Source organism: Odontesthes bonariensis, chromosome 18, assembly GCF_027942865.1.
Source record: "Odontesthes bonariensis isolate fOdoBon6 chromosome 18, fOdoBon6.hap1, whole genome shotgun sequence".
Classification (NCBI taxonomy): domain Eukaryota; kingdom Metazoa; phylum Chordata; class Actinopteri; order Atheriniformes; family Atherinopsidae; genus Odontesthes; species Odontesthes bonariensis.
This window is the reverse complement of record NC_134523.1, coordinates 17031081-17052318: the sequence shown is the minus strand read 5'-3', so window position 1 is coordinate 17052318 and position 21238 is coordinate 17031081. Positions and strand designations below refer to the sequence as shown.

The 21238-nt window shown below is 40.9% G+C and overlaps 2 protein-coding genes and 4 non-coding genes across 9 annotated transcripts; all 6 read left to right on the top strand.

Annotated features, from left to right (window-relative positions):
• Positions 1-760: 760 nt before the first annotated feature.
• On the top strand, positions 761-833 carry trnaf-gaa (transfer RNA phenylalanine (anticodon GAA)). Its single transcript has one exon. It is a non-coding gene; the product is annotated as a tRNA-Phe (tRNA).
• Positions 834-1139: 306 nt separating this feature from the next.
• Positions 1140-1212, top strand: trnaf-gaa (transfer RNA phenylalanine (anticodon GAA)). The gene has a single exon. It is a non-coding gene; the product is annotated as a tRNA-Phe (tRNA).
• Positions 1213-5103: 3891 nt separating this feature from the next.
• Positions 5104-5176, top strand: trnaf-gaa (transfer RNA phenylalanine (anticodon GAA)). The gene has a single exon. It is a non-coding gene; the product is annotated as a tRNA-Phe (tRNA).
• A 1230-nt stretch (positions 5177-6406) lies between these two features.
• Positions 6407-6479, top strand: trnaf-gaa (transfer RNA phenylalanine (anticodon GAA)). Its single transcript has one exon. It is a non-coding gene; the product is annotated as a tRNA-Phe (tRNA).
• Positions 6480-9212: 2733 nt separating this feature from the next.
• Positions 9213-16554, top strand: LOC142367083 (heterogeneous nuclear ribonucleoprotein R). Of its 4 annotated transcripts, XM_075448995.1 has the most exons (15): positions 9213-9388; positions 10026-10186; positions 10316-10434; positions 10513-10620; positions 10705-10818; positions 11062-11238; positions 11486-11621; positions 11743-11948; positions 12038-12187; positions 12263-12384; positions 12473-13011; positions 14841-14901; positions 15775-15835; positions 16129-16265; positions 16436-16554. In XM_075448995.1, the coding sequence occupies exons 2-12, from the start codon at positions 10030-10032 to the stop codon at positions 14873-14875; spliced, it is 1863 nt and encodes a 620-aa protein (XP_075305110.1). In that variant the 5' UTR covers positions 9213-9388; positions 10026-10029; the 3' UTR covers positions 14876-14901; positions 15775-15835; positions 16129-16265; positions 16436-16554. The 4 variants fall into 4 exon arrangements, with proteins under 4 accessions (XP_075305110.1, XP_075305111.1, XP_075305109.1 ...); XM_075448996.1 differs by having other exon boundaries at positions 15775-16265; positions 16441-16554; XM_075448994.1 differs by having other exon boundaries at positions 15775-16265.
• A 788-nt stretch (positions 16555-17342) lies between these two features.
• Positions 17343-21155, top strand: dnajc8 (DnaJ (Hsp40) homolog, subfamily C, member 8). Its single transcript, XM_075450391.1, has 9 exons — positions 17343-17453; positions 18433-18534; positions 19062-19118; positions 19226-19292; positions 19468-19562; positions 19679-19750; positions 19927-20018; positions 20106-20181; positions 20286-21155. Exons 1-9 carry the CDS (start codon positions 17376-17378, stop codon positions 20403-20405), a joined length of 759 nt encoding a protein of 252 aa, XP_075306506.1. The 5' UTR covers positions 17343-17375; the 3' UTR covers positions 20406-21155.
• The last annotated feature ends 83 nt before the right edge of the window (positions 21156-21238 follow it).

Here is a 21238-nt window from a genome sequence, read left to right as displayed (position 1 = left end):
TTATTGCATTTTTGTGGCCTTTATCTGGCTCCCCAGCTTTGTCGCATAAGCTCCACGGAGCGAGCTCCGGTTTCAGTTTCCAAATGAAAACGGCCATTTTGGCCCTGTGTAGCTGAAATAGCTCAGTTGGGAGAGCGTCAGACTGAAGATCTGAAGGTCCCTGGTTCAATCCCGGGTTTCGGCAAAGAGTACTATGAATTGTGGATGCTTGTCAAGAGGGAACAATAGCCCATGTTAGGAAAGTGAACTGGTAAAAAGGAATTATCTCAAAAAAGCTGCATTAATGAAAACACACAAGGGTTCTTCCTCATCTACAACAGTCAATTATTGCATTTTTGTGGCCTTTCTCTGGCTCCACAGCTTTGTCGCCTAAGCTCCATGGAGCGAGCTCCCGGTTTTAGTTTCCAAATGAAAACGGCCATCTTGGCCCTGTGTAGCCGAAATAGCTCAGTTGGGAGAGCGTCAGACTGAAGATCTGAAGGTCCCTGGTTCAATCCTGGGTTTCGGCAAAGAATACTGTGAATTGTGGATGTTTGTCAAGAGGGAAACGCAGCCCATGTTAGGAAAGTGAACTGGTAAAAAGGAATTATCTCAAAAAAGCTTCATTAATGAAAACACAAAAGGCTTCTTCCTCATCTACAATAGTCAATTATTGCATTTTTGTGGCCTTTATCTGGCTCCCCAGCTTTGTCGCATAAGCTCCACGGAGCGAGCTCCGGTTTCAGTTTCCAAATGAAAACGGCCATTTTGGCCCTGTGTAGCCGAAATAGCTCAGTTGGGAGAGCGTCAGACTGAAGATCTGAAGGTCCCTGGTTCAATCCCGGGTTTCGGCAAAGAGTACTATGAATTGTGGATGCTTGTCAAGAGGGAACAACAGCCCATTTTAGGAAAGTGAACTGGTAAAAAGGAATTATCTCAATGAAAACACACGAGGCTGGTAGGAAAGTGAACTGGTAAAAAGGAATTATCTCAAAAAACCTGCATTAATGAAAACACACAAGGCTTCTTCCTCATCTACAACAGTCAATTATTGCATTTTTGTGGCCTTTATCTGGCTCCCCAGCTTTGTCGCCTAAGCTCCATGGAGCGAGCTCCCGGTTTTAGATTCTAAATGAAAACGGCCATCTTGGCCCTGTGTAGCCGAAATAGCTCAGTTGGGAGAGCGTCAGACTGAAGATCTGAAGGTCCCTGGTTCAATCCCGGGTTTCGGCAAAGAATACTGTGAATTGTGGATGTTTGTCAAGAGGGAAATACAGCCCATGTTAGGAAAGTGAACTGGCTGTCTTTTTTAGAAATGAGCAAGTTTGAATAAGCCGGCCTCTAATAACAGCCTTAAAGGCATCCCATTCCACAGCTGGGTCTGATGCTGTGCCTTCATTGGTCCCCCAGTAGTACATTATCTCCCCTTTAATAGATCGTACTAGGTATTCATCTTTGAGCATGGATGTATTAAGTCTCCACCTACTGGGACGTTTTTTATTTGATTGGCCTATGCGTAGTGCCATCCCCACTGGAGCATGGTCTGATATTAAAATTGTGCCTATTGTTGTTTGTGCTGTAATAGAGATCAGTGATTTTGAAATCAGAAAATAATCTATTCTAGAATAAGACTTGTGTGGGTTGGAGTAAAAAGTAAACCGTTTATCTGAAGGATGAAAAAATCTCCACACATCCACCAAATCCAGCTCTTCCACCAATGTGTTAATTTCCTTCCGCGCATGTGAAGGTCGTTTTATACCCCCTGTATATGTTTTATCCATTGTGGGCTCCCTCACGTTGTTAAAGTCCCCACCCAAGATTATATATGGATTTCCAAACCCTGTTATTACATTGCTCACCCGCACAAAAAAACCTGGCTTTTCCATTGCTGGTGCATATACATTCATAAGGGTATATTTAATACCGAACAGTTCGGCCTCTATTGCTATCCACCTGCCTTCTTCGTCTGCTTGTTGTCTGAGTATTTTAATGTTAAAGTTTTTCCTAATCAAGATGGCTACTCCCCTCTGGCTAGAGGAACCCGCACTATAAAGGATTTTCCCAACCCAGTCTCTTTGCAATAACAATGAATCCTTTTTCTCTAGATGTGTCTCCTGCAAGAAAGCTAAATCTGGATTTTTCTGTTTGAGATACCACAAAATTTTTCTCCTTTTTATAGCTGAGTTTGCACCCTTAACATTCAACGATATTAGTTTAAACAATTCACCCATTAAATATAACTAGGTGTATAATAAGGTAAGTGCTAGCCAAAATAGTTTTAAAAAGCATAATAACACCCTGTCCTGTTAGTCTACTCCCTTGTGGAAAAAAAAAACATAAATAAAACAAAATATAGTTAGTATGAAAATACCTTGTACACAGATACAAAACTGTCAGGAGTCCACAAAGAACATTAGGCTCTCCTGCTCTACTAAACATGTCATAGTGCATCCGCATGACGGTGTCACCTGGCCTGTCCCAGCTCCTCCCACACCCAGCCCACTCCCCATAGTATTTATAACCAATAACAATAACCAATAACATGACAATATCTTGCAGTAGCCTACCTTTAAAAAAGTCAACCAAATACTACAATGAAAATGATGTCAATAATCCTTGATAAATTAGTGAAATAAGGTTAAATTAAAGTAAATAATAAACAAAATGAGTTTTCCTTATTAAAAAAAAAAGAAAAAAAGTTATCACAGTGCACCCTGCAATGCAACGAACTAAATGTGTGTGGCCCATGGTATATAGTCTAATTAAAGACACTGGCGTGATTGGCCACACTTATAATATGCACACTGTATATTTGCAAAAAATAAAAAATAAATAAATCGAACTATAGGTTGAGAGAGTATGATTGACATTAATAATCCTACTCTAAACCTAACCCTGCGTGAAGTCCTGCGATGTGAGGAAGGCAGCTACCGCATTTGGTGAAGTGAAGGAATGCCGCTTGTTGTTTACAGAGAACTTCAGTGTCGCTGGATACTGCATGAGGTAATGGATCCCGCACCCTCTGAGTTGCTTCTTCACATCGTCAAATTTCCTACGCTGTTGTAGCACCTCTTGGGAAAGATCCTGGAAGAAGGACAGCTTCTTGCCCTCCCATTTGACCGTTTCTTTTTCGCGTGCGGCCGCGAGGACGGCTTCTCTCGCACTGAATCTCAGGAAGCGGATCAGAACATATCGAGTGCGAGCCTGGTCCGTCTGCCCAACGCGGTGCACTCGCTCAATGTCAAATCCAGCATTCACATCCAATCCCAACTGTTCAGACAATATACCAAACACGAAGCCCCTCAGGTCTACACCCTCTGCTTTTTCGGGAATGCCCATCACACGCACGTTGTTCCGTCTGCTGTAGTCTTCCAAGTATGTGACTTTATCCTGAAGTGCTTTAAGGCTCAATCAAGCAGAGTCTATGTTAGCCCCTCGGCTGTTGTTAGCATCTTCCAGGTCTGAAATTCTGGTTTCAGCCTCCGATATCCTTGAGCCCAGCAACTCAACTGTATTTTGCAGCTTTTCCATACCCGTTTTCATACTGTTGACATCTGCCGCTATACCTTTCAAGAGATTTTTGATGCTGGCGAGCTCTGTCTCAGTGTTGTCCGGTGTTAATGCATCTTCGTCCATCTTGCTTTCAGACGTCGCGTGCTTTTTCGCTTGCTTTGCTGTGCGAGTAGGGTTGTTTTTTTGGTCGTGTGGCATATTTTTATCACGTTGTTGTTCAATATATCGAAAGGTCACTGTTTACTGGGATTCAAAGCATATCTCGGAGTAATACAGGGGGAAGGAAGGTAAAGCTGAGCGGAGCTCAAAACTATGCAGCCATGCTGGTATCACGCCTCACCGGAAGTCCCGACTACTATGAATTTTTGATGTTTGTCGAGAGGGAACAACAGCCCATTTTAGGAAAGTGAACTGGTAAAAAGGAATTATCTCAAAAAACCTGCATTAATGAAAACACACGAGGCTTCTTCCTCATCTACAACAGTCAATCATTGCATTTTTGTGGGCTTTAGCTGGCTCCAAAGCTTTGTCGCCTAAGCTCCAAGGAGCGCGCTCCGGTTTTAGTTTCCAAATGAAAACGGCCATCTTGGCCCTGTGTAGCTGAAATAGCTCAGTTGGGAGAGCGTCAGACTGAAGATCTGAAAGTCCCTGGTTCAATCCCGGGTTTCGGCAAAGAATACTGTGAATTGTGGATGTTTGTCAAGAGGGAAACGCAGCCCATCTTAGGAAAGTGAACTGGTAAAAAGGAATTATCTCAAAAAAGCTTCATTAATGAAAACACAAAAGGCTTCTTCCTCATCTACAATAGTCAATTATTGCATTTTTGTGGCCTTTATCTGGCTCCCCAGCTTTGTCGCCTAAGCTCCATGGAGCGAGCTCCGGTTTCAGTTTCCAAATGAAAACGGCCATTTTGGCCCTGTGTAGCCGAAATAGCTCAGACTTAAGATCTGAAGGTCCCTGGTTCAATCCGGGGTTTCGGCAAAGACTACTATGAATTTTTGATGTTTGTCGAGATGGAACAACAGCCCATTTTAGGAAAGTGAACTGGTAAAAAGGAATTATCTCAATGAAAACACACGAGGCTGGTAGGAAAGTGAACTGGTAAAAAGGAATTATCTCAAAAAACCTGCATTAATGAAAACACACAAGGCTTCTTCCTCATCTACAACAGTCAATTATTGCATTTTTGTGGCCTTTATCTGGCTCCAAAGCTTTGTCGCCTAAGCTCCACCGAGCGAGCTCCCGGTTTTAGTTTCCAAATGAAAACGGCCATTTTGGCCCTGTGTAGCCGAAATAGCTCAGTTGGGAGAGCGTCAGACTGAAGATCTGAAGGTCACTTGTTCAATCCAGGGTTTCGGTGAAGACTACTATGAATTGTGGATGCTTGTCAAGAGGGAACAATAGCCCATGTTAGGAAAGTGAACTGGTAAAAAGGAATTATCTCAAAAAAGCTTCATTAATGAAAACACAAAAGGCTTCTTCCTCATCTACAATAGTCAATTATTGCATTTTTGTGGCCTTTATCTGGCTCCCCAGCTTTGTCGCCTAAGCTCCAAGGAGCGAGCTCCGGTTTCAGTTTCCAAATGAAAACGGCCATTTTGGACCTGTGTAGCCGAAATAGCTCAGTTGGGAGAGCGTCAGACTGAAGATCTGAAGGTCCCTGGTTCAATCCCGGGTTTCGGCAAAGAGTACTATGAATTGTGGATGCTTGTCAAGAGGGAACAATAGCCCATGTTAGGAAAGTGAACTGGTAAAAAGGAATTATCTCAAAAAAGCTGCATTAATGAAAGCACACAAGGCTTCTTCCTCATCTACAACAGTCAATTATTGCATTTTTGTGGCCTTTATCTGGCTCCCCAGCTTTGTCGCCTAAGCTCCATGGAGCGAGCTCCCGGTTTTGGATTCTAAATGAAAACGGCCATCTTGGCCCTGTGTAGCTGAAATAGCTCAGTTGGGAGAGCGTCAGACTGAAGATCTGAAGGTCCCTGGTTCAATCCTGGGTTTCGGTAAAGAATACTGTGAATTGTGGATGTTTGTCAAGAGGGAAACGCAGCCCATGTTAGGAAAGTGAACTGGTAAAAAGGAATTATCTCAAAAAAGCTTCATTAATGAAAACACAAAAGGCTTCTTCCTCATCTACAACAGTCAATTATTGCATTTTTGTGGCCTTGATCTGGCTCCCCAGCTTTGTTGCCCAAGCTCCACGGAGCGAGCTCCCGATTTTAGTTTTCAAATGAAAACGGCCATTTTGGCCCTGTGTAGCCGAAATAGCTCAGACTGAAGATCTGAAGGTCCCTGGTTCAATCCGGGGTTTCGGCAAAGACTACTATGAATTTTTGATGTTTGTCGAGAGGGAACAACAGCCCATTTTAGGAAAGTGAACTGGTAAAAAGGAATTATCTCAATGAAAACACACGAGGCTGGTAGGAAAGTGAACTGGTAAAAAGGAATTATCTCAAAAAACCTGCATTAATGAAAACACACGAGGCTTCTTCCTCATCTACAACAGTCAATTATTGCATTTTTGTGGCCTTTATCTGGCTCCCCAGCTTTGTCGCCCAAGCTCCACGGAGCGAGCTCCCGATTTTAGTTTCCAAATGAAAACGGCCATTTTGGCCCTGTGTAGCCGAAATAGCTCAGACTGAAGATCTGAAGGTCCCTGGTTCAATCCCGGGTTTCAGCAAAGAATATTGTGGATGTTTGTCAAGAGGGAAACGCAGCCCATGTTAGGAAAGTGAACTGGTAAAAAGGAATTATCTCAAAAAAGCTTCATTAATGAAAACACAAAAGGCTTCTTCCTCATCTACAATAGTCAATTATTGCATATCTGGCTCCCCAGCTTTGTCGCCTAAGCTCCAAGGAGCGAGCTCCGGTTTCAGTTTCCAAATGAAAACGGCCATTTTGGTCCTGTGTAGCCGAAATAGCTCAGTTGGGAGAGCGTCAGACTGAAGATCTGAAGGTCCCTGGTTCAATCCCGGGTTTCGGCAAAGAGTACTATGAATTGTGGATGCTTGTCAAGAGGGAACAATAGCCCATGTTAGGAAAGTGAACTGGTAAAAAGGAATTATCTAAAAAAAGCTGCATTAATGAAAACACACAAGGCTTCTTCCTCATCTACAACAGTCAATTATTGCATTTTTGTGGCCTTTATCTGGCTCCCCAGCTTTGTCGCCCAAGCTCCACGGAGCGAGCTCCCGATTATAGTTTTCAAATGAAAACGGCCAGTTTATTCCTGTGTAGCCGAAATAGCTCAGTTGGAAGAGCGTCAGACTGAAGATCTGAAGGTCACTCGTTCAATCCAGGGTTTCGGCAAAGACTACTATGAATTGTGGGTCTTTGTCAAGAGGGAAACACAGCTCATGTTAGGAAAGTGAATTTGTAAAAAGGAATTATCTCAAAAAACCTAGATCAATGAAAACATACAAGGCTGGTAGGAAAGTGAACTGGTAAAAAGGAATTATCTCAATGAAAACACATGAGGCTAGTATAAAAGTGAACTTGTAAAAAGGAATTATCTCAATGAAAACACACGAGGCTGATAGGAAAGTGAACTGGTAAAAAGGAATTATCTCAAAAAAGCTGCATTAATGAAAACACACGAGGCTTCTCCCTCATCTACAACAGTCAATTATTGCATTTTTGTGGCCTTTATCTGGCTCCAAAGCTTCGTCGCCTAAGCTCCACCGAGCGAGCTCCCGGTTTTAGTTTCCAAATGAAAACGGCCATTTTGGCCCTGTGTAGCCGAAATAGCTCAGTTGGGAGAGCGTCAGACTGAAGATCTGAAGGTCACTCGTTCAATCCCGGGTTTCGGCAAAGACTACTATGAATTGTGGGTCTTTGTCAATAGGGAAACACAGCTCATGTTAGGAAAGTGAACTGGTAAAAAGGAATTATCTAAAAAAAGCTGCATTAATGAAAACACACAAGGCTTCTTCCTCATCTACAACAGTCAATTATTGCATTTTTGTGGCCTTTATCTGGCTCCCCAGCTTTGTCGCCCAAGCTCCACGGAGCGAGCTCCCGATTTTAGTTTTCAAATGAAAACGGCCAGTTTATTCCTGTGTAGCCGAAATAGCTCAGTTGGAAGAGCGTCAGACTGAAGATCTGAAGGTCACTCGTTCAATCCCGGGTTTCGGCAAAGACTACTATGAATTGTGGGTCTTTGTCAATAGGGAAACACAGCCCATGTTAGGAAAGTGAACTGGTAAAAAGGAATTATCTAAAAAAAGCTGCATTAATGATAACACACAAGGCTTCTTCCTCATCTACAACAGTCAATTATTGCATTTTTGTGGCCTTTATCTGGCTCCCCAGCTTTGTCGCCTAAGCTCCACGGAGCGCGCTCCGGTTTTAGTTTCCAAATGAAAACGGCCAGTTTGGCCCTGTGTAGCCGAAATAGCTCAGACTGAAGATCTGAAGGTCCCTGGTTCAATCCGGGGTTTCGGCAAAGACTACTATGAATTGTGGATCTTTGTCAAGAGGGAAACACAGCCCATGGAAAATGAAATGGTAAAAAGGAATTATCTCAAAAAAGCTGCATTAATGTAAACACATGAGGCTTCTTCCTCATCTACAACAGTCAAGTATTGCATTTTTGTGGCCTTTATCTGGCATCACAGCTTTGTCGACGGAGCTCCCGGTTTTAGTTTCCAAATGAAAACGGCCATTTTTGCTCAATAGCTTCCAGGTCATGTGATCAATTGGCTCCAAATCAGTTTGGGATCATGTAACTACACTGGCTACATGAGAGACGCCTTTTATTTTTACATTTTAGATCTGTTCATATTTTTTCATTAATTTTTATATGTAAATATTAGCATTTTTGCTCAATAGCTTCCAGGTCATGTCATCAATTTACTCCAAATCAGTTTGGGATCATGTAACTACACTGGCTGCATGAGATACACCTTTTATTTTTACAATTTAGATCTGTTCATATTTTTTTATTAATTTTTATATGTAAATATTAGCAGTTTTGCTAAATAGCTTCCAGGTTATGTCATCAATTGACTCCTAATCAGTTTGGGATCATGTAACTACACTGGCTGCATGAGATACGCCTTTTATTTTTACATTTTAGATCTGTTCATATTTGTAATGAATTTTTATATGTAAATATTAGCATTTTTGCTCAATAGCTTCCAGGTCATGTGATCAATTGACTCCAAATCAGTGTGGGGTCATGTAACTACACTTGCTACATGAGATACACCTTTTATTTTTACAATTCAGTCCTGTCCATAATTTTCAATAACTTTATACACAGTCGCTCATCTCTGCTTTAAATATAATTTTTTTTTCCTTTTTATTTTATTTTGAAAACAGGAAGTTGGAACACGCTGCAGTCGTCCTCTCCGTGTGTTTATTGTAAAGTCTGCAATACGGGTGCACTTGAAATGTTGGAGTGGCTTGCTTGCGAATGTCTGTCGAATATCCAACTTAAAACTAACTTCACCTAAGTACATAATTTTAACCTTAGATGGGCGATTAAACGTAGGTTTATTTTGAGAACATCGACATATAAAACAGACAACTGAGCGAAAAGTTCCAATTTTTGCCTTGGTGTCGTAGTAAAATGAGTCAACAGCCCTTTACATCTGTGTGACCACGAGCCTGTTGATTTAAAATTTGTCCGTATTTGTACCTTGAGTAAAGCTAAGGTGCCTTTTAAACGTTTCTCATTCTTTTATTGACATCGCGAGTTCTCGTTCAGATCTCGCGATGGTTGTTGATCGGTGGCGTTGTTCGGGCGAGCCGACGACGGGACCGTTGGTGTCTGGAAATTGTCTCGTGGGCTAGACACAAACATTCTTCTTATAAGGCATTTTTGTCCTTCGGCCAATTTGATCGTTTCACGTTTTAAAACACGTCACAGTTAGTTCCCTGAATTAGACGGGTAAGTCTGGCTAACTATCTGTTTGCACCATGTACGGCGCGCGTGTTTGATTTGTGAAAGGTACTTGTCTGCACGGCTGGGCCTTCTAGCTAGCTTGCCAGAAAGCTAACAATTCGGATTGTTTTTATCAGAAATGAGACACGAATATAAGGATGTCGAATTTGCGCTTTGTTTTTTGAAAATATACCCGACGTTAACTGTTAGTTACACTGAATTTAACCAGCAAAAGCCCGTTGTAAATATTGCACTGAAACGTTTTCATCCCGCTAGCTAGCAGGCTGCATGTGAAGGGGGCGGGACTGGTTATCTGTGTTTTATCTTAAGTGACCGGTTTATTTTACCTCAAACATTAAATATTTTATATTGAGTATGATATTAAGACATTATTTGTAAATATTCCTATCCTAAATATTATTATGCTGATCATAACTTCTGCCCTTGGCAATATTTGAAATGACAGTAATGGTTGTATACACGCGCCACATGTCGATAGTGTGACAATATTTTTAGTTGTTAGCTGACTGATTTTCGTTGTTTGAAATTGAAAAGCAATGCAGGCCTATGAGACCTAGTACTTGTTTGTAAATCTTGCAAAAATAAAAAGTAAGATGTGTTTTTCTTGATTGCTGTATTACAGAAGAATGGCTGCTGCTGAGGTGAACGGTAGTTCTGCCCCAGCAAAGGAGGAAGAAGAGCCCATGGATGTGACGGCTACACACACAGAAGACTACCAGACACTAATTGATGCCGGGCTGCCGCAGAAAGTCGCTGAAAGTCTAGATAACATCTTCCAAACAGGTGGATGACTTTTGTTATGGCTCACAAAGTTTTGAAAATATACCCTGGCACAGTATTAACACACTGTGCCAGAGTAATAAGGTGTTTATCATAGTTGATCCTGACAGAGAGCATTCCTTTTAACCGCAGGCTTGGTGTCATATGTTGACCTGGACGAAAGGGCCATTGATGCGCTGCGGGAGTTCAATGAGGAAGGAGCGCTTACTGTGCTGCAGCAGTTCAAAGAGAGTGACCTGTCCCATGTGCAGGTACTTTTGCCCCTTAGAGAAGTTTTATGTTTATCTAGAATCCCGCACCGAATAACATCTTATTTGTTTTTAATGTAGAATAAAAGCGCATTCCTTTGCGGAGTCATGAAGACGTACAGACAGAGAGAAAAACAAGGAAGTAAGGTACAAGAATCCACTAAGGGCCCGGATGAGGCAAAAATAAAGGTAAACCGCTGAGGTTTTTATTTTATATGGATGTCACATCAACACGCGTCTGTGGTTTGGTTAACATTTTTACGTGTTTTGCAGGCTCTGTTGGAACGGACAGGATACACCCTGGATGTCACTACTGGGCAGAGAAAATATGGCGGTCCTCCACCTGAGAATGTGTTCACAGGCACACAACCTGGGATTGGAACTGAGGTAGAAGAACGATTAATAGATAGATGTCAATTATTCGTCGTGACTTGACACTGAATGAGAGCTATAAAGTCAGTGCTGCAATGCCGTCCATAAAATGGTGATTTGTCTTTATGAAATTAGGATGTATAAGACCCATATAGATTGAAACATTGGTGTTGAAGTTAATTACCTTACCTTAAATCATGCCGTCTGTTATATTTTACGAATCTTCACATTTGTCTGTGTTTCTCTCTTTTTCTTCAGGTTTTTGTTGGAAAAATCCCAAGGGATTTGTATGAAGATGAGCTTGTGCCACTCTTTGAGTCTGCTGGTCCCATCTGGGACCTTAGGTTAATGATGGACCCTCTTTCCGGTCAGAACAGGGGTTATGCCTTCATCACATACTGCAATAAGGATGATGCACAAAAGGCTGTGAAGCTTGTAAGTAGTTTTCTGGAGTCTTGAATCGGTGAGAAGTTTCTATTAAAACAAGTCACAAAGCTTAGCTTTGGCATTTTAGAAAGAAGATGCAAAACAGAACATTTATTTTAATGATGAAGAGTTTGTCCTTAAGAGGTATTTAACTATGAATATAAATCTCTTTAGATTCAATTTTTTTTTTTTTTTTTTTTTTTTTTTAGTTCTGCTAAGTATTCTCCTGATATTAAGTGTTTTGCTTTATTTTCAGTGTGATAACCATGAAATCCGCCCTGGCAAGTACTTGGGAGTATGTATATCCGTTGCAAACAATCGCCTGTTTGTCGGATCAATTCCAAAGAACAAAACAAGAGAAAGTATACTGGAAGACTTTGGAAAAGTCACAGGTTTGTTTCGAGTGAAAAGGCATGAATTTCATTCAGAAATTCTGTGTTACGAATCCATCGTCATAAATTATTAAACACTGCTGGATTTGATAGTTAACGGTGTTATTGTTTTATCTGACAGAGGGTCTCCAGGAGGTGATATTGTACCACCAGCCAGATGACAAGAAGAAAAACCGTGGTTTTTGTTTCCTTGAGTATGAGGACCACAAATCTGCAGCACAGGCGCGCCGCCGCCTGATGAGTGGGAAGGTCAAAGTGTGGGGGAACCCCGTCACTGTGGAATGGGCTGACCCCGTTGCTGAGCCAGACCCAGAGGTCATGGCAAAGGTTAGCTATTTCTGCGTTTTAAAATAAAAAAAAAAAAATTTTTTTTCTTTTTTAATTGTTTTTAATGCTCCACCTTTGTGTCGCTAAAGGTAAAGGTGCTATTTGTGAGGAAGCTGGCTACAGCAGTGACTGAAGAGCTTCTTGAGAAGACCTTCTCGCAGTTTGGAAAGCTGGAGCGAGTAAAGAAATTGAAAGACTACGCTTTTGTTCACTTTGAGGAAAGGGATGCTGCAGTAAAGGTGGGTTTTAAGGTCAAAGCTGTTGTATGTGGGCTCATTTTGTGCACATTACATTAACGGGTTCTGCTTGGTCAGGCTATGGACGAGATGAACGGGAAGGAGCTGGGAGGAGAGGAAATCGAGATCGTCCTTGCAAAGCCCCCTGACAAGAAGAGAAAAGAGCGCCAAGCAGCTCGGCAGACCACCAGGAATGCAGGGTGAGTCAGACACACGTGACCGTTTAGCCACACGACTGTATCTCGCTTAAGGAACTGAATAGATTACACCTTGTCTTCTTCTCTGCAGATATGACGACTACTATTATTACCCACCTCCTCGCATGCCACCACCAGGCCGAGGCAGGGGTCGTGGTGGGCGAGGGGGCTATGCTTATCCACCTGATTACTATGGCTATGAGGACTACTATGATGACTACTATGGCTATGACTATCATGACTACCGTGGTGGCTATGAGGACCCTTACTACGGTTATGAAGATGTGTACAGCATGAGGGGTCGTGGTACTCGTCCCTCCAGGGGAGGGCCTCCTCCACCGAGGGCTCGTGGTGCTCCACCAACCCGAGGCCGCGGTGGCTACGCCCAAAGAGGGCCACCCCTTGGTGGTCCAAGGGGTGGCCGAGGGGGGCGAGGAGCCCCTTTCCAGCCTCAGAGGGGCCGTGGCCCTCGCGGTGCCAGGGGCAATCGTGGGGGAAATGTCGGCGGAAAGAGGAAGGCAGACGTGTTTAACCAGCCTGACTCCAAGCGCCGCCAGACCAACAACCAACAGAACTGGGGGTCCCAGCCCATCGCCCAGCAGCCTCTGCAGCAAGGGGCCGACTATTCCGGTAACTATGGTTACAGTAATGACACCATGGAGTTTTCACAGGATTCTTATGGGCAGCAGTGGAAGTAGATGCACCAAAAAGGTATTTGGAAGCAAAAAAAAAGAGAAAAACAACAATAAAAAGGAAAAAAAAACAGGAGATTGGCCACAATTTTTTGATTGACTTTTTATTCTTCATCCCCCATGAAAAAAAAAAAAAAAAATCTGTATATATCCCAGAAAAATGGACAGACCGCAGAATTGGCTCAAGATGATTGGTTGGAAATCCTTTTGGCTGAAGAAATGAGCGTAACCGTTGTGGTTATTTCATACTCCTACGGTTACATTGGGACATGTCTTTAAAAAGAAAAAACAACACTCACAAACACACTTTTATTGTTACTTTTTGTTCCTGGTTCTTTTAAAGCGAACAACGAACCTTTACTAAAAAAAAGTGGACATTCGTTTATTAAATGAACATTAAATAATGATTATTGCCTTGCAGGAAGTTTTTGTCCATGCCCTCATCCTCCCCTCCCCTTCTTGTACTCCCTATATTTGTGGTTTCTCATAGTTGCTTAGGGACTTGCTTGTAAATAAATGCTTATGGTTAGGGCTTCATGCTTCATTTTTTGCTATGGTGGAGAAAAGAATCCACAGGAAGGAAGAAAATCAAAGTTTTGTAATGTTCGAATTGTATGCCTAGCATTTCTAGAGATAGATCAATTGTGTTTTCTTTTTCTTTTTCTTTTTTTTTAAACTGATACCATAACTTCCTTGTTTTCTTTTAACTTGCCCAGTAGAATTTGGTTTGGCTTACCTTAAGAGCCATAGCAGTTTGTTCTCTGATGTTCTTTGTATTTATAACTTTTACGTTTGTTCCGTTTCAATAAAACTCAGCTGAGCATCAGTCAATTGTCAAATATTCAAATTCAGTGTTGTCCTTCGGTATTTGATTTGATTCATAATCTCAATTCTCACATTTGGAAGGTCTTCATTTTTTCCCTTTTTTTAAAGGAGAACCGCAAAAGACTGAAATTGTGCAATCAGACAACGGAACAAGAGAACTTTAAGAGGTGTCTGGATGATCAAGCAGGATTTTAACCCTTTATTCTTCAGACTGCAGTGATTTTCCTGCACACAGAATTCTTGTTGAGTGTTCCAGCAATACTTCCAACTATTAAAGGACCAAACACTAAATCAGACTCCTTACCATTCCCCAAGGTTGTTTGCATCGGTCAAACTGTGCTCACAACTGTGTGGATCATGCTTGAGTACATTTCAGCCTACCTTCCACAGAATATTCTGCCAGTCACAACAAAATGTTTATTAACTAAACATATTTGGCAGCTGCAGATTTTTTTTTGTGTGTGTCATGTAATTCCACATGTTTCTGCACACTTCTTCCCCCATATGGATGGTGTTTATTTATGTAGGCTGACATCTACTGAAGCTTTTATTCTGTACGCACTCACGTAAAACTTTAAAGACAAGAACAAGTTTGGCAAATGGTGAGAAGTCCCTTCAACCTGAATCATTCTGATAAAGAGCACCCAGTTAGAGCAACACATTTTACTTGGAATGAATTTCTACTTGCATTACGAGTTGTTTCTGCTTAATTTTGTTGCTTCCAAAATCGGCTCCTCAAGCAATATTTTCTCTCCTTTTGAAGACACCAAGGATCTGGCCCATCCCAAAGGGTTAAAATTCATAAAACATGCCTTCACTAATAGCAAGCTATCACTTGTCAGAATACTTTTTTTCTTTTTAACGTAGAAAATTGTTTTTAGCCTTTACGTGTCGCTGTTTCTTTTGTTTCATGTGTCTGTCCTCTTATTCCAACCTGCCTAGGTGGAGATGCAATGAGAGCCGCACCAGTAGAATGAGGAACTCACCTGAACGGTACTCAAGGGTGAGCTAGCCTTGCACAGAGTACTGTCTCCTCTCCTGTAGCTAATTGTAATCTCTGGAGAAGCAGAACCCATAATATTATAATGTTCTTTTTCTATTTTTTATCCATGCTCATATATTATTTTGTAAATCAGGCTTTTTTATGTGGTAGGAAAGTGATGAATACTTTTCTAGGCAATGGAGAAGTCACCAAAGTTGGACTGAGTGGAGATCAATAGTGCATATTTCCTCAAACACTGCGCATATAGTATATAGCCATATAAATGGCTGTTTCTTTAAACTGGATAAAAAGGCTGATTTGGAAAGTGCTATAAATCTGAAACCATGCAAAATCCTGCTGCACGCCTTTGCTTTCTGCACCAAAATCATGTCAGCTGCCTGCACTCAATTCTGTGAATGGGGCGGGGTGGAAGAGTACTGGAGATTTCCCATCTTATACCACTAGAGGTAGCAGCAACACCCAAGCGTGACTCCAGAGCCATTGTTTCACGAATCAACGCTGCATTTGCTGTCCATTTTCAGAGCTGAGAAGGAGTCCGTGGGCAGCTTTATTTTAACTAGAGGAGCTGCTTTTTAAATTTGTGCAGAAAGCACCGGGGAACATAAATGACGTATTCCTGAAATTGGCTCATTTGGGAACAAAGGCTGCGCCTCATAATGTCATGCTTTTCTTTTTTCATACCACAAGATGGCAGTACAAGGGCTGCATTATTTATGTCACAGGTGAAACTGGGATGTAGGCGCCACAACACAGCATAAACTAGCTGTTGACATGTATTTTGATCAGCGCTAAATTGCCATCAAATGCTGGAGTATCACTTAAACAGCTTCTCATGTTAGAACTGTGTCTTTATATGTTGCCTCTTGTCAGCAGGCAGTAAAGGAGCTGCCCACATCCATGTGAATGAGTTAACAGAATTGGAAGGGACTGATTGGTAAGACTGTTCACTATCAACTAACGCTCAGATCGTTTAAACATGTCTGTTAATGAAAACGTAATGTGAGTTGTCCTAGTTGTCTTGAGGCACATTTACTCTCCCACAGCAAGTGAGTTCTGTTAATTTATTCTTCTCTTTTCCACCAAAATAAAAGTATAAAAACCTTATTTTAAGACGGTAGCGTCTGTCTTCGTGATCATGTGTTGGGATTGATGGTTTGGTTAATGCTGAGATGGATCCAAGATTTGTTAGCATGTCTTTGTGGCCTTTTCTGTTTTGTTTTTTTATAGTTCAAAATCAGTACAGTGATCCCCACCAGGTGGAAGCCAGATGCATTGAAGGATTTCCCACACCTGAGGATGGACAGTGAAGTCCGGTGCCTGTAGGGCTCACACCAGCTGGTCGTTTCTTCAACAGTCATGCAGAGGTGAGAAATCATCTTAATTAGCTGGTCAGGGAAAGTTTTGCCTTTTATCAACTTGTTTGTGTCAGTCACAGCTGTGCCCCATCTTTTAACGAGTGGGAGAAATTATTTTTTTTTTTAGTATAGAGGTTTGAATCAACAGTGTGATAACTCTGTTTTGTCTTTTTCTTTAGGACAGATGGAGGATTTCTGAGCCGCAGCCCCACATGGAGCAGCCTCTTTACTCTGCTTCAAGAACACTTGTGATTGTAAAGAATGTTGTTACCCAAATAAATCCCTTTGTTTGAGCATATTTATTTTTGACATTAATATGAACCTTTTGATATCTTTCTCAAACTATCAAAACGTGTTGGGGACCTCCTGCGCAGCCATTCTGAATTGTGTGCGCTCTAATTATATTATAAAGGGATAAATGACCCTTACATCAGCCAAACCGGTGGAAATGGTTGGCTCTGGAAAACCAGGGTAGTTCACTGTAGAGTTCTGCAAGTCATGCTCTTTGTAAACGGTCCCTCTGCCAGAGAGTCCAGAGGAGATCTGGTCCTTTCAGGGGAAATTGCATGCCTTGAAACACAGGGTACTAAATTCAGTTCATAACCGAAGACATCTGTTCTGAGGTACCAAGAAAGACTGAAATTATATTTCAATCGGTATATTGAACGGGTTGGTTGACGTTGCTCTTATTGTAAGTCTCTTTGGTTAAAAGCGTCTGCAAAATGACCGTAATGTTAAAGATGAAATTCAGAGTGCGCTCGGTGGAAAGGTCTGTTTTACACGGATACACTGCATCTCTAGAGCCCTGTGGTAAATTAATAAACGGATCACCTCATGATGACGTTAGAACTACGTGAATATATCTGTGCTGAAGCACAATACTAAGGCAAACTGCTTTTCCTGAGCAGTCTATGTTAAATATGTCTCTAAAGCCAATCAACTTGTATACTCTTTATTTTTGGCTGTATTGTAATGTTTTATTTATTTTTGTATTATCATTAATACGTAAATCCATTTTGCTTGCGCCGGCGCGCTTCGTCTTCTTCGCGTTGAGAAGCGGCTTTTTTACGTTGAATATATCCGCGATCACGTGACTCAGTACGTCACATGTAAACCAGTATGAAGATGGCGGCCGCCGGGGGAGAGTCTTCCACTCACTGTGTGTCAGATGATTTATTTCAAAGCTTTTACACGGAGGTATGACTGAATTAAAGTTAGTTTCTGATTTTTTTAACAGTGTTGGACGTAGTGAATATATCCGTGGAGATTAGTCGGCGGCTATCGTTTTACACGCAAGGCCTTAAAGATAGAAGCGTCGGCTAACGAAGAAGCTAACGTTTACTGGGATGTTTGTAGGTAGCTGCATGACACCGCTGGGGGGTTTTCTAAACTTTTTAATCTCGCAATTCAATTCAAAGTCGCTACAAATAACTTAAACAGTTAATATGTTGTTAATAATTCATTCAGACGGCCTTTGCAGTCCTTTTCCTTCTAGTACCACAGCGATATGTTTGTGTCGGACATGCTACCAATGATTTATATGTCTTAAAAGAAAATAAATAAACACCATCAGTTAGTACTCATTATAAATCAGACATTTAACATAATAAGAGTTTGATTTTTTTAAATTTATTTTAACGACAACTTTCCCTACTTCCTACAGTAGTTTGATTGCATTCTTGTAATCCTTTTTCTTTATATATAAAAAAGATTAAAGAATCTCTTTAATCTTTGACTTTGGACAAATGACTGGTGCCAGCTTTGCAGCACCGTCCTCCGACCATTATGATTTGGATTGCTGCTGTTTGCTAATCATTTTTTTCTCCTTTTGAGCCACACGTTTCTTGAGAAACTCGCATACAACCAGTCATTTCACGCGAAACTCTTCCCCCGTGTGAAGATAGAGAATTATTCTGGGTGGGGAAACAACTTTTGTATGAGCCAATCAAAGTGTGCGACATCATTTCAGTTTGATGGATGAGGAGGCTTAAAAAAAAAAATGTCATTCAGTCCCACACAGAGGGACAGCTGGTCAGCTTTAGTAGCAGATTGTATTACTGAAACCAGATCAGGTTCAGATCATTTTAGTGTCTTCACAATCATTACTGATTGTGCTCAAAAAGAAACGTTTTTATTTTTGAGTGAACTTTGGTTGATTTTTCTGGTATTTTGACAGGTGAAGCAGATTGAGAAGAGAGACTCGGTGTTAACCTCAAAGCAGCAGATCGAAAGACTTCTCAGACCTGGTGCATCGTACTTCAATCTCAATCCTTTTGAGGTAACCAAGTGCTCTAATGATGTACTTTTTCCGCCAATCAGCCTCAACATTAAAACCACCGACAGGTAAAGAGATTAACATTGCTCATCTTTCACATTCACATGGATGTTACTTACTTGCCACACACCTATAAAGGCACAACCCAGTTCGTTGTCCTCATCCTGACTTTTAAAAGCTATTTTGGAAGCATTAGGGCAGGTGGTCGTAATGTTATGGCTGATTGGTATTTATATTGGTGTGTTTAATCTAAAAAAGAAAATACAGATAAATACAATTATAATATATGATAATTTTATATTATAGATAATTCTGAATAGCTATTAGAGATTAATTTATTTTATTAAATAAGTTCTTGGTACAATTTATATTTTGGGACCAAAAAAAATCAAAAACAGTGTAAATAAAAGTCTTGTTAGAATTGACAATTTCAACATTACTCTTATGGTTATTACTTAAAAATACTTTAACATCCTGAGTAATCTCATGCGTAGACACATATCAACAGTTATTTTTCACTACATTCTCAGGTGCTGCAAATTGATCCCGAAGCAACAGATGATGAACTGAAGAAAAGATTTCGGGCGGTAAGAAAAGCGTTTCGGTGGTTTTATTGTCAGAGATGTGACGTTGTCTTTTTGACTTGCTGGCAGTCTTTGTTTTTCATCACTAATCTTGATCTTTAACTGTGCAGTTGTCCATTTTGGTCCATCCAGACAAAAATCAGGACAACGTGGAAAGAGCGCAGAAAGCCTTCGAAGGTACAAACACTGACGTCTACTAACCTGATGCGTATTTTATGGCTCTTCAACATTTATTTGCAAAGTTGATTGCACTTGAATATACTGAAATCAAATTAAAACCCAGTGTCAAATATCTTTTTATGTTTAAATTGTATATACAAAAGTTCTTTACTGAGTCTTATTGTTTCTCTAGCTGTGGACAAGGCATACAAACTCCTGCTGGAGCCTGAGCAGAAGAAAAGAGCCTTGGATGTAGTCAACGCAGGGCAGGAATATGTGGAGCATATGGTGAGTCGTCACTATATCGACCAACCTGTGGAAAAATGTTACGAATGTATGGTCTGTGTGACATGGTCGAAATAATCTGCACTTGTTCAGTAATGGTTTTTGTGATGGTATGATAGGTAAAGGAGAAAAAAAAACAGCTGAAGAAAGAAGGGAAATCACAGGATGTAGAAGAGGATGACCCTGAAATGGTAAGTTAGTCATCAAGATGACGGTGTAACATCACCCTAAAAATATTTAAAGACAATAGTAAAATGTTGGACGTAATCTCAGTCAAGATTGTAATAATTTGGCAATTTGTGGTTATTTAAATGTGAAATATTGGTCATACATCCTTTTTTTTTTTTTTTTTTTTTTTTCCCTCCAGTTTAAACAAGCAGTGTACAAACAGACCATGAAGTTGTTTGCAGAGCTTGAAATCAAAAGGAAGGAAAGGGAGGCAAAGGACATGCACGAAAGGTAGATGACCACGTATCTGCAACCTGGTTTTTGTTTTGCGAGAGACTTAAAAATTTTGAGACACTGAATATTTTCATAATTCACCAGGAAAAGGGCACGGGAGGAGGAAATTGAGGCGGCTGAGAAGGCGAAGCGGGACAGGGAATGGCAGAAAAACTTTGAGGTGTGTTCTCCGCTGATTGTGGTTTCTTATTTGCATGTATAAACACGATTATCTTGGTTTGGGCCTTCTCTTAAATGAACCTTTTCATTGGGACGTTTGTCCAGGAAACGAGAGATGGGCGGGTGGATAGTTGGAGGAACTTCCAGGCTAAAGGCAAGACCAAGGAGAAAAAGAACAGGTCCTTCCTCAAGCCCCCCAAAGTCAAGATGGAACAGAGGGAATGATGCTCTAAAATGGACTAAAATAGATCAGAATCAACTGTTGAAAAAAATAAAATCTCCCTGTTCTGTGTATCATCACCATTTTGTCTGCAGTCAGCTGTGTAATTGTCATCACACAGTCACCAGGATATGTCTTCACGTCAGATTCTCTATCCTGAAAAACGTAGTTTTGTACAAGTACTTGGTTTTCTAATGTACATATTTGTGATCTGGAGCCAGAGGTCATACCTCCCTTGTGTTAGAAAGAGATATGATGCATCTTCCATTTATGTCTGAGGAGAAATAGTGGCTTGTCTTTGTTCTTTTTTTTTTAATTAAATAAAAAAACAAAAAAAAAACGACTTAACTCATCTTAAGCCTATTTTGCTGTGATCTACAAAGCAAAACAGTATAATTTGCTGAATAGGAAGGTTCAGTTAGTCTGGAGGATGGATATTTGATGGTGTAAGGCATTGGTTTTGAGGAGCCATTTTACAATGAATACTGTATTGTAACACTGTACTTCTAAATGTGCTGTTAGGAGGAAAACATTTCTGTCCCAGATACTAGCTCACTGCATTGTATTAACATTTTGTTTTGACTCAACAGCACAGATGTGAGTTCTGCAGTTCATGTCTCAATATCCGGACAGTCCTGCACATCTTAAATGTATTCATTACAATAAAAACACCAAACATCCTGTTGGTGTTTGTACAGTATTTACCGTTTATGTTGCTCTGAGGGGGGGTGTCAATAAAACCATTTTGCCTGCCAGCTTTAGTTTCTGGTTTGGATTTCAATCAGTTCAATTAATCAAACCAGGTGTGTCAGAACATAAAACTCAAGTCAGTGAAGTG